The sequence below is a fragment of the Petromyzon marinus genome, chromosome 1 (genome assembly GCF_048934315.1).
Source record: "Petromyzon marinus isolate PM22_M1 ecotype Great Lakes invasive population chromosome 1, UKy_Petmar_22M1.pri1.0, whole genome shotgun sequence".
Lineage (NCBI taxonomy): Eukaryota > Metazoa > Chordata > Hyperoartia > Petromyzontiformes > Petromyzontidae > Petromyzon > Petromyzon marinus.
In genome coordinates, this window is record NC_133667.1 from 19,484,119 (window position 1) to 19,497,159 (window position 13,041).

A 13,041-nucleotide genomic window follows, 5' to 3' on the forward strand; every position below is an offset into this window, starting at 1 on the left:
CTGGCTGTCGCCTGATGAAGCTAGTTGTAATTACTGCCGAAACGTCGTACTCAGATTGTAAATGTTGTGGCTTGGCTCTCCAACACACCGGTTAGTGCTGTACTAGTATACTACACTATACACTACTACACACTACACACTAGTGCTGTACTAGTGACGAATTGGCACGTTCTGCTTACGTGACAACCCTTACCAGTTGGCTGTGTCGGGTGGTGGTGGGTTTTAATGACACATTTATATATTTATGCGATCTAACCCAAAAAAACCTCTGTTATGGATGATTCTCACATGCAAAACTGAATGTGTGTGTTCTATCGTGAATGTAAGAATACATTTCAATTGTTGAATTGATGCATCGGTGCATGTGTAAAGACTGTGTCAGTAAGTCTCGACGTGAAGACAGGGTGTCAGCGAGGCTGCATGCAACGAGAAGGCGCCAGCAAGTCTGGAGGGTCTTGGTTGGGATATTCCCCCGAGTGTCCAAAAGAGACAGCTGGGGGGACATTCCCCCAGAGATTCGACGAGGATAAAAGCAGGGCAAGAAGGGATGTTCGGGGTCTGCGGAGAGGGACTCGGGGCCATCGTCACCGTCTTCACGTCGTCACCGTCTTTACGTCGTCACCGTCTTCACGTCGTCACCGTCTTCACGTCACAGTCTTCACGTCACCGTCTTCACGTCGTCACCGTCTTTACGTCATCACTGTCTTCACGTCACTGTCTTCACGTCACCGTCTTCACGTCGTCACCGTCTTTACGTCGTCACCGTCTTCACGTCACTGTCTTCACGTCGTCACTGTCTTCACGTCACTGTCTTCACGTCACTGTCTTCACGTCGTCACCGTCTTTACGTCGTCACCGTCTTCACGTCACTGTCTTCACGTCATCACCGTCTTCACGTCACTGTCTTCACGTCATCACTGTCTTCACGTCGTCACTGTCTTCACGTCACTGTCTTCACGTCGTCACTGTCTTCACGTCGTCACTGTCTTCACGTCGTCACTGTCTTCACGTCGTCACCATCTTCACGTCATCACTGTCTTCACATCGTCACTGTCTTCACATCACTGTCTTCACGTCGTCACTGTCTTCACGTCACTGTCTTCACGTCATCACTGTCTTCACGTCATCACTGTCTTCACGTCGTCACTGTCTTCACGTCGTCACCATCTTCACGTCACTGTCTTCACGTCGTCACTGTCTTCACGTCACTGTCTTCACGTCACTGTCTTCACGTCACTGTCTTCACGTCACTATCTTCACGTCGTCACTGTCTTCACGTCACTGTATTCACGTCGTCACTGTCTTCACGTCACTGTCTTCACGTCACTGTCTTCACGTCATCATCGTCTTCACGTCATCACTGTCTTCACGTCGTCACTGTCTTCACGTCACTGTCTTCACGTCACTGTCTTCACGTCGTCACAGTCTTCACGTCGTCACTGTCTTCACGTCACTGTCTTCACGTCACTGTCTTCACGTCGTCACTGTCTTCACGTCGTCACAGTCTTCACGTCGTCACAGTCTTCACGTCACAGTCTTCACGTCACTGTCTTCACGTCGTCACTGTCTTCACGTCACTGTCTTCACGTCACTGTCTTCACGTCATCACTGTCTTCACGTCGTCACTGTCTTCACGTCGTCACCGTCTTCACGTCGTCACTGTCTTCAAGTCGTCACTGTCTTCACGTCACTGTCTTCACGTCACTGTCTTCACGTCACTGTCTTCACGTCATCACCGTCTTTACGTCGTCACCGTCTTCACATCATCACTGTCTTCACGTCACTGTCTTCACGTCACTGTCTTCACGTCACTGTCTTCACGTCATCACTGTTTTCACGTCACTGTCTTCACGTCGTCACTGTCTTCACGTCATCACTGTCTTCACGTCACTGTCTTCACGTCGTCACTGTCTTCACGTCGTCACCGTCTTTACGTCGTCACCGTCTTCACGTCATCACTGTCTTCACGTCATCACTGTCTTCACGTCGTCACTGTCTTCACGTCACAGTCTTAACGTCATCACTGTTTTCACGTCGTCACTGTCTTCACCTAATCACTGTCTTCACGTCACTGTTTTCACGTCACTGTCTTCACGTCGTCACTGTCTTCACCTCATCACTGTCTTCACGTCACAGTCTTCACGTCACTGTCTTCACGTCATCACTGTCTTCACGTCATCACTGTCTTCACGTCGTCACTGTCTTCACGTCGTCACCGTCTTCACGTCACTGTCTTCACGTCGTCACTGTCTTCACGTCACTGTCTTCACGTCACTGTCTTCACGTCACTGTCTTCACGTCACTATCTTCACGTCGTCACTGTCTTCACGTCGTCACTGTCTTCACGTCACTGTATTCACGTCGTCACTGTCTTCACGTCACTGTCTTCACGTCACTGTCTTCACGTCATCATCGTCTTCACGTCATCACTGTCTTCACGTCGTCACTGTCTTCACGTCACTGTCTTCACGTCACTGTCTTCACGTCGTCACAGTCTTCACGTCGTCACTGTCTTCACGTCACTGTCTTCACGTCACTGTCTTCACGTCGTCACTGTCTTCACGTCGTCACAGTCTTCACGTCGTCACAGTCTTCACGTCACAGTCTTCACGTCACTGTCTTCACGTCGTCACTGTCTTCACGTCACTGTCTTCACGTCACTGTCTTCACGTCATCACTGTCTTCACGTCGTCACTGTCTTCACGTCGTCACCGTCTTCACGTCGTCACTGTCTTCAAGTCGTCACTGTCTTCACGTCACTGTCTTCACGTCACTGTCTTCACGTCACTGTCTTCACGTCATCACCGTCTTTACGTCGTCACCGTCTTCACATCATCACTGTCTTCACGTCACTGTCTTCACGTCACTGTCTTCACGTCACTGTCTTCACGTCATCACTGTTTTCACGTCACTGTCTTCACGTCGTCACTGTCTTCACGTCATCACTGTCTTCACGTCACTGTCTTCACGTCGTCACTGTCTTCACGTCGTCACCGTCTTTACGTCGTCACCGTCTTCACGTCATCACTGTCTTCACGTCATCACTGTCTTCACGTCGTCACTGTCTTCACGTCACAGTCTTAACGTCATCACTGTTTTCACGTCGTCACTGTCTTCACCTAATCACTGTCTTCACGTCACTGTTTTCACGTCACTGTCTTCACGTCGTCACTGTCTTCACCTCATCACTGTCTTCACGTCACAGTCTTCACGTCACTGTCTTCACGTCATCACTGTCTTCACGTCACTGTCTTCACGTCGTCACTGTCTTCACGTCATCACTGTCTTCACGTCGTCACTGTCTTCACGTCACTGTCTTCACGTCACCGTCTTTACGTCGTCACCGTCTTCACGTCATCACTGTCTTCACGTCACTCTCTTCACGTCGTCACCGTCTTCACGTCGTCACTGTCTTCACGTCATCACTGTCTTCACGTCGTCACTGTCTTCACGTCATCACTGTCTTCACGTCATCACTGTCTTCACGTCGTCACTGTCTTCACGTCACTGTCTTCACGTCACTGTCTTCACGTCACCGTCTTTACGTCGTCACCGTCTTCACGTCACAGTCTTCACGTCGTCACTGTCTTTACATCGTCACTGTCTTCACGTTGTCACTGTCTTCACGTCGTCACTGTCTTCACGTCATCACCGTCTTCACGTCGTCACTGTCTTCACGTCATCACTGTCTTCACGTCACTGTCTTCACGTCACAGTCTTCACGTCACCACTGTCTTCACGTCACTGTCTTCACGTCATCACCGTCTTCACGTCACTGTCTTCACGTCACCTTCTTCACGTCATCACTGTCTTCACGTCACTGTCTTCACGTCATCACTGTCTTCACGTCACTGTCTTCACGTCACTGTCTTCACGTCACTGTCTTCACGTCACTGTCATCACGTCACTGTCTTCACGTCATCACTGTCTTCATGTCATCACTGTCTTCACGTCGTCACCGTCTTCACGTCACTGTCTTCACGTCACTGTCTTCACGTCACTGTCTTCACGTCATCACCGTCTTCACGTCATCACTGTCTTCACGTCGTCACCGTCTTCACGTCACTGTCTTCACGTCGTCACTGTCTTCACGTCATCACCGTCTTCACGTCGTCACTGTCTTCACGTCACTGTCTTCACGTCGTCACTGTCTTCACGTCGTCACTGTCTTCACGTCACTGTCTTCACGTCACAGTCTTCACGTCGTCACCGTCTTCACGTCACCACTGTCTTCACGTCACAGTCTTCACGTCGTCACCGTCTTCACGTCACCACTGTCTTCACGTCATCGCGGTCTGCTCGGTCATACGATCTCCACGTCGGCATTATCTCATGATGACGGGGTCCTAAGCTACGTTGCGTGCAATAAAGAAACCTCTTTAGTTCGAGTCCGGAGTCATTACACATACTTGGTGAGCAGAGATCAATAGCTTGAGTCTATACATTTTATTTCTACCTACGTGACTTTACCTAAAGAACCAAAGAGTATCTATAAATTATATTATAAACTATTGTTTTTTTAACCAGGTAAGGCCCACTGGGCTGTAAAGCTCTTTTTCAGAAGTGACCTGGCCACAAGTAATAGCTCAACGAAGTGGCTTATCATCACGCGGTAATGTATCGCAGGACCAACACTCAAAACGCACGTTTTTCTAAATGTGGAAGGAAAAACTGGAAGACCCAGAGAAAAATCATGCAGCCACGTAGAGAAGATGCAAATTCCAAATATACAGAAGTCAGGGTTGGGATTGGAGCCACGACCTCCCGTACAAAACAGTATCCCACAACTTGTCCAAAATCCTCAGCAGATTGCAATACGTATAACCACCAGTCTCATGTAAGACACCAATCACACTGATATTTGGGGTCGATTAATATTGTCAAAATTTGAATGGGGAGTCAAATGATGGGTAACCCCCTAGTAAACTGGTAAATCATTGGCCTTTATAATGCAATAATCATAATACAATAATAATGTGTGGCCATTATCAATATGACAATAATTACCATAATTGTCATAATCAGTTAATATTACCATATTAAACATCAGTGTTATCAAGATTGTCATACACAGTACAGTACGTCATGATTCAGGTAATGAATATATTTAAATATATCATCAACCTCACTACTACCACGCTCATAATTGTGACATATTTACCATCATCTTCGGATTTGGAGTCATCATCATGATGGTCACAATTATATTTTTTGTCACCATCATATTTTATGATCCCTAACTCTGCGATTTTACCGTGGGACTGTGAGACCGTAAGCATTGGGCGAGAGGTTGGGCATCCCTGAAGGGACTGCATTGTTATTGGCTCCCCGGAGGCGAGGATTGTAAAAATGCAGAGATCAAAGGGCTTTATGGAAGGGCAGGGCATCAGGTGCTCAGGCACAGCCCTCTACAATTGAGAAACTGAATCGGAGCTAAGGTGCGATATAAATCTTGCCTCCCGGCTCTGCTGTGTTGTTATAGAGATGCTGTGTGTATCATCAGACAGGATTTGGGGGAGGTGTGCCTGTAATCATCACGAGGCTATAATTCTGAGATCAGATAGTGTATACTTTTACAGGTGAAGTGTCATTTTCTTTAAACAAAAATGTTTGTTCACAAAATCAACTTTGCCCCATCTTACTCCAGCATTTTGCATAACGCATCTTCCCTAGTTGCTAATTTGAATGTATACAAATATTTTAGAACCGCATGTGAACTTTCACGACTTTTCAATTGTTCATGGACACAGACAATCGATAGGGTGTTAATGTCATTGAATGAATCGTGCATCCTGATGATATCTACTTCACGTATCAAAACTTACCTTTATCCACAAACGTTTATGAACTAATTTTACGATCTCAATGAAGTGGGGTTTAAACCACTTATACTGGAAAACTGTTAATCTCATACTCTTTGGTTTTTTCGGTAAAGTCACGTAGGTAAAATAAAATAAATGAAAACAACTCAATTAAATCACGACGTTTCGGAGGCAACACAAGCCTCCGAAACGTCGTGATTTAATTGAGTTGTTTTCATTTATTTTATTTTACCTACGTGACTTTACCGAAAAAACCAAAGAGTATGAATCCTTGCAGTCACGAAAGCTTCAAATCTAGTATTAATCTCTTCCTTTGGCATAAGATAAAGTATGTCGTATGATTTATTTTTGCAAAATATAGCTGTGGTAAAATGCCAATACCTCTTTTGCAAAATTGCCCTTTTATTTTGGACAAAAAACATTACATTGCCAGGTCAAAAACTCAAACTGTATTGTCTAAAAATTTAACGCTGTGTGAATTGTTGTGCCCCAGAAATAATACATCACAGCTGTGAGGGAATTGTGGCCAACGGAGTCAAATGTTTCATTATGCAAGAGGACAAGCAAGTCTTTGAGACAAATCACCAGGTAACTGCTGATGAATTTCCACTACGGATACGTAAACAGGAGAGTCAATAGTTGCCGAAACCACAGCTGCAAAGTGCACACCCCATCCATCCTCACCGCCATCCTGTGTTTGGCATTTGACCGTGGACTCCTGTTTCAAAACGGGACTCTTCCGCTGGAATTCTTGGTTACGGTCCTGGTTTTCTATGAAGATATTTTGGATTTCACATTTTGAAACATTTATTACAGTCAAGAAACGTATGACATTTTACTTTTCCACAACTGTTTTAATTCACGCAACTATGAAATGACAGCTTTAGTAAAACATGTACGAAATAGGCACCAGATGATACTTTTATAAATATTGACGTATACGTAGGAGCTTTTATAGCCTCCTGCAGACCCATTCTTATAATAATCTTTTTAGACCTGCCCACAATGCAGTTTTTTTTGAAGTTTTAGTTATTTTATTCCTCTGTTATTTTTCAGTTGATCCATTCCATGCCGTTAGCCAACAACGCGGCCTTGCAGAGGACAAGTGTGGCATGGCACGCTTTGCAATCACGCTGAGATGTGAACTCATTCGCAGAGCCAAACCGCTGAGCCATGGCCTTGGAGGAAATGCAGAAACTTTGAGACCACCCATCCTCCTCCTGCTGACGTTCAGAACCGGCAGCAAACATCAGGCATGCCTCTTCCTCTGCTCCACGCTTTGCATTTTACTTCTAAATATGTTCTCTATTTCAATGAAGTATTCTAATTCGCCGCATGTCCACGGTAGGTGAAATTGTTATCGTTTTTCACTTCATTTCCACGCTTTCAAACGCTTTCCCACTGTGCACGTCGCCCACCGTTAAAACGCTCCTTGCGATGGTGGCGCACAGACGCGACTCTGTGTGTGTGTGTGTGCACTGCCGCCCCTTACGCAGCGACTCGCAAGGTCAGCAGATATAATGTGACCTACGAATCATTCGCTGGCAACTGGAATCCCAGCACAGCGAGGGTTCGGGTGCGGCTCGGACATTTCCGTGCCAGGGTAAGCACCGCGACTGTCATCTGGAGGCACTTATCACAACTCCGACCATATGCTTTTGAGGATTTCTCCCACCGCGCTGTCTATCACATTTTCTGGATGCCAGTCATGAGCGTTATGAACCTGACTGATAGGGTCTCTGCGAATACGGACCCATGTGAATCCAGTTCTTAATATCCAGCAGCATGTCCCAATGCTAGGGATGCATAGAGGGCTGGATTGTCAAGAGGGTGAATACCTTTTAATGGCATTATGCTCCGAATGTAAAATTAAAACGTAAGACGATAGAATCAACAGGAGGAAAGCACCTGATTGTGGGTTTTCTCATGCAGCTTGATGAAGTGCCGAGCTATACTCCCGAAGACGTTACAATGAAACGCTGTGTCGTCAGTATAACAATGTGACGAGCTCCGCGCTGGAGAAAGATCGATGGGCAAGACGAATAGGGTCAGCTCCAAGATGGACAATGCAGTGCAGAAACATGAGATACGGCGACGGCTTTGGGAGGCCTTCATCTAGCAGTGGATTGATCTTGGCTGATGATGATGATGATGACACGGCTAAGACCCGAGCTGCGCTGGTGATCACAGATAAACGGCGCGCCATGAGAAGGTAAACAATGACAGAAAGCGTGTCCTGCACACTCCACAGAGTATTAGGGCGATGGCGTGCTTTGGCAGTGCCTCGCAGGAATAATTCTTCTGTGGCGGCTAAGGGATCAGACTACTGACTCACGCAGCAGCTCACTCGGCTTCCCCCTCGTCATGCAGTGACTAAAGCAAGGGGTAAATACTTGCAAACCACAGCCGTCTCTACCCTACATCAATGTGCAATGTCTCACGCCGAGATGTGTAAAGCATATGGCGGGTCACCAAATACTTTCCATGTTTAACGAATGGCACAATATTTTTTTCCGTGTCATTTGCCAGAGCATGCGTAACATGTTTGTAAGTAGCAGCTCTGGGTTTTTCTTAATTTCTTGGCTTTGAGTGATTTAGTCACAGCTATTTTGTTTTGTTTCATTAATGATGCACGTACTAAGTGTTGTCTTTATTCCTAAGGCAGTGTTACATTGAAGAGCCTTTGCCCTCCGCTGTCATCATTACTCTCCCCTCTATGATCATCATTATTTACACTGCCATACCTTAAAAGGCTTCTAGTTGTTTTTTCCTCCCAAGCTTAGGTATCTCATATATGAACCATTCGTATTCATATATGTCAGCAGCATATCTGTTGATATAGTCTGTTGATAAAAAAACTCACTATACACATATAACAAGTTAATTGCATGCACATACATCATACACATAAACGAACTCATTAAACCAATACAGTTTTTGTCATTAAATGTAGGCTGGAAAGGTAATATGATCAGCTACACGTTTAACCACAGATGTCTCTCCAGGGCTAACACACATCACAACAGTTTATTTCTGAGCTGGATCTTAAAAGCGAAGATCCAAGCCAGGTTCGTGTATACAAAGACAAAGATCCCCCGTGTAGCCTTAACAGACTGTTGGGGCAAGTGCAAGTTAGCGAGCACCTACGGAGGCCGGTAACGGTACACGAGTGGGTGAGTGGCCAGCACCACGCCCGACCGCCTTTGTCTCCCCAGTGACGATGTTTACACACCGCACCAGGTACTTATTTTAGGCCGAGTTAAGCTAGGGGAGGCCCAGGACCAGTTCAGGTTGGCCGTGAGCGGGAGTCGAACTTCGGTCGCAAGCGTTTGCAGCGCATCGCACAAAGCACTACTCCAATAGCATGCACATATATACACACACCCACAATCTAATGAGTATACAGACAGTGTTTATATATATTTCACAAAAGCGTTTAGAAAAAATGTGCCATGGACAATTTATAACTTCCAATTTCCCGAGTGACATCATTTGAGTGTTAATGCTAATTGGTAGAGGAATGAATCATCCATTTCAACCAACTGGTCCAACACGCAGACTGGAAAATACAAATTCGCACTCGTTTTTTTACCATTAGCTCAAATAGAAACCAGATTGCACAGCATATACTATATGCGGCAACTGTACTGCATCGCCATTGCACATATATACATGTTTATTACAGTGAATTTGCATTCAGAAGAGGCTAAACAAACATTCTGGCTGCAAAGAGGAAGTAATGAAGCCAAAAGTTCAATAACTCAGCTGCCATTGCAAATTGGTGGCATATCTCCAGCAGTGTCCACAGCACCAATTCTGCTTCATGAGCAATTAAGTAGCACGACGTGAAAATAATGATTGCGCTTCACTGTTCCACGCTTTTTCATTCTTGCTGCATGTTTAGTCGACAACTGCTAAATACCACTCGTATCGGGAGGGCTCTTTGTATGACAACCACTATATAATTCATTCACTCTTACATTTAGATTTTTGAAGTTCATTGTGCTCTCCCCTAGGAATTGTGACTTGTCATTGTGACATGAAGGTCTACCGCCCGCGGTGTCAATCCACTCCTCGGTAGGGCCTCCCCTATCCCTTGTGCGACATTTGAGAAACATTTAACCATACTTCACCACGCTGGTTTGTTGGCGAAGGTGGTGGTCAAACAGCTCAGTGGATTCTAGCGCACTGCCCTCTGCTGGCCACAACGCCTTCCACACCTGTTCTGTGCATGGTGGTCACCCCCAGCCCAAGCACTATCCAGGCTCAACCCATGCTTAGGCTTCGATGTGTGACGGGAATTCTGTATTTGTTGGTCATTATGTGCTTTGTCATTTTGTCAGAGAGCAGCTTGTGTGGTGGCTGTGGAAGTTGGGGGGTCACTGCAGTGCGGTAAACACTTTGCAACAACGGTAGTTATCATTACAGAATGTTTGCTGTAGTTTCCCATAAATGTTTACTCGTTTAATGCAACAACAAACAAAAAAACCCTCATCACACTACAAACATTCCGGTGAAGGTTTATATATATGTATTTTTTTAAAGAGTAAGAAAATGTCAAAACGAAGGTTCTTTAAGCTGTACCTAATGCGGAGCTTTAAAAAAACCGATTACCCTAACTGCTGTAATTACCAGCGCATAATGCAATTGCTGAGTTTGAGGTTTTGGAATAATTGCTTGTGGATATTTACTCGGTCCATTTAAAAGTCAGCGTTCGCAGAGATCAAAGCTGGCCGCGTTCACATTAGCCCATTTTTGTTTGCTATTTGTCAAATCTCAGGGACGCATTGTTTCCACGACATTAGCACGCGTATAGTAAGAACGATATGTCCCTGTGTGTGGCCGTGATTGAAACCGATTAACATGGAGACTGCAGCCCTTCCACGCCAAGCGCCATGCATGCGGATGACTTGGCAAGACGACTGCGCCGAGAGGAAAGTACAAAGACAACTTTGAAAAGTTCACTCCGCAAAATGCCAAGTGACCCACGAGGGAATGTTAAAGAAAAATATTGTTGTTGTTAAATGGCTTTTGCGCACCAGTGTGTTGCTAAGCCAACGTCAATACACGTGCTCAATAGAGAAGAGGTCACAACCACAATCGCGCACAATGAGTTAATGCGCGTCAACATTCGTCGATAATGACGGTGTATTGTAAAGGGTGGTGGTCCATATGTGTTGCGACCCACAATTAATTGACCCCCGAACATTTTTGTTCCTTTGCAAATTCATTTCGGTTTTAAATAAAGCCCTGCTTCAATATGCTGTGTGTGTGTGTGTACGAAGAGGTTACGGGATGCTCTGGTTCAGTGCAGAGTGTGGTGCAACATCAGCATCAGCAGCAGCAGCAGTTCTTACATTGCAGATCCACGCGTGCCCAAGCGCCAACGCAGAGCGCGCACAGGAGCAGGGAGACCCTCCTCGCATCGCCCATCGTCTTCATGAACGTGCAGGAGGAGCTTCCTCAAGTCCTCTCGCTTGTGCACGCGCTTGCACGGGCTTCCTCCAAGACAACCCGCGGTTGTGGTGTGGACGTGCCTACTCGTTGGTTGATAACACACGCGGTGGTTTACTGCCTCTCAAACTCTGAATTTGTCGTGGGGTGACCACTGGCTTCACCCGGGGCTCTGGCTTCGCCTGTTGCCTTCCCAAGAAGCTGCAGTTTGACTGCCTCAATTCTCCGCTTGCCCGAGAATATCATAGCCACCCCCAACACGTACACCCCACCCCGTCCCATACCCGTGCATCTTAACCCACACGCCCACCCACTCCCTCTCCACCCCACAGCCTCCCTCCACCCCACAGCTTCCCTCCACCTCCACCCCACAGCCTCCCTCCACCCCACAGCCTCCCTCCACCCCACAGCTTCCCTCCACCTCCACCCCACAGCCTCCCTCCACCTCCACCCCACAGCCTCCCTCCACCTCCACCCCACAGTCTCCCTCCACCCCACAGCCTCCCTCCACCCCACAGTCTCCCTCCACCTCCACCCCACAGCCTCCCTCCCTCTCCACCCCACAGCCTCCCTCCACCCCACAGCTTCCCTCCACCTCCACCCCACAGCCTCCCTCCACCCCACAGCTTCCCTCCACCCCACAGCCTCCCTCCACCCCACAGCCTCCCTCCACCCCACAGCCTCCATCCACCTCCTCCACCCCACAGCCTCCCTCCACCTCCACCCCACAGCCTCCCTCCACCTCCACCCCACAGCCTCCCTCCACCTCCACCCCACAGCCTCCCTCCACCCCACAGCCTCCCTCCACCCCACAGTCTCCCTCCCTCTCTACCCCCACCCTCCCCCTCCCACGAACGCCCCCCCCCTCCAACACTCAGTTCCCAGCTGAGCCCAACAACGCTGCCCCTGGGCCCACTCCTGCAGCGCTCCAGCGCGTGAGACGTCGCAATGTCTCGTCACCCCTCCACCACACAACGGCGTTCCATCCCCACGTCACTTTAAAAACAAATCCGAATAAGTGCCATTTATTTGCATAAAAGTTATTTGGGAAATGTTGACTTAAAACTTTCGTGACTGCAGGAATTCATATTCTTTGGTTCTTTCGGTAAAGTCACGCAGGTAGGAAATAAAATTAATAAAAATTCATCATTAATAAAAAATAATAACGGACCGCTTGTGTTGCGATCGAAACGTCGTGAATTTTTGGTTTATTGTGTTTTATTTTTTTATTAATTTAGTTTTTATTTGGGAAAGTTGACGAGACATACAAAACATATACGTTGTAAAAATACGCTACTCACAAGCAGGATTTTTTTAACATTGCTTACATTACTTTTGGAATACACAAAATTGTATTTTCGACACAACGAATGCATTTTAATTCGAAATAAGTTATACTGGACACATTCTATCCAATCGTAACATCTATACGCTATTTAAGTTGTTGAAATAAGCTACACGTTCTAAAGTCTATCCAATCAGTTATATGGGCACTATTGTACTGTACTGACTTTGTATGGATAACTTTCAGACGCGCTTCTGCGGCCGTCTGGAACGCCTCTTCCTTCCGATATTCGGAAGCCACTGTAACTTTGCACTTTTACATCTAGATGGAAAACTAATTTCTTTATAACTGTTTTTTTTGTGTGCGTTTAATTTGTTGTCCTTCCCCCGCACCTCCGATTAGCACGGTTGGCTACGTACGGTGCGAAAGAAGTTCAACATGCGTGCAGCACATACAGTTGAGGTGCAACTTTCGATCAGA

General features: G+C 46.7%; 1 protein-coding gene across 2 annotated transcripts in view; it reads right to left on the reverse strand.

The window, feature by feature from the left end:
* Positions 1-11,542, reverse strand: part of LOC116950242 (thrombospondin-3-like) — a 102,118-nt gene extending 90,576 nt beyond the window's left edge. For both annotated transcript variants that reach the window (XM_032968020.2, XM_032967933.2), the window contains exon 1: positions 11,180-11,542. In XM_032968020.2, coding sequence (XP_032823911.1) covers positions 11,180-11,264 — 85 coding nt within the window. In that variant the 5' untranslated portion in view covers positions 11,265-11,542. The remainder of the gene's footprint in view (positions 1-11,179) is intronic.
* Between the last annotated feature and the right edge of the window lie 1,499 nt (positions 11,543-13,041).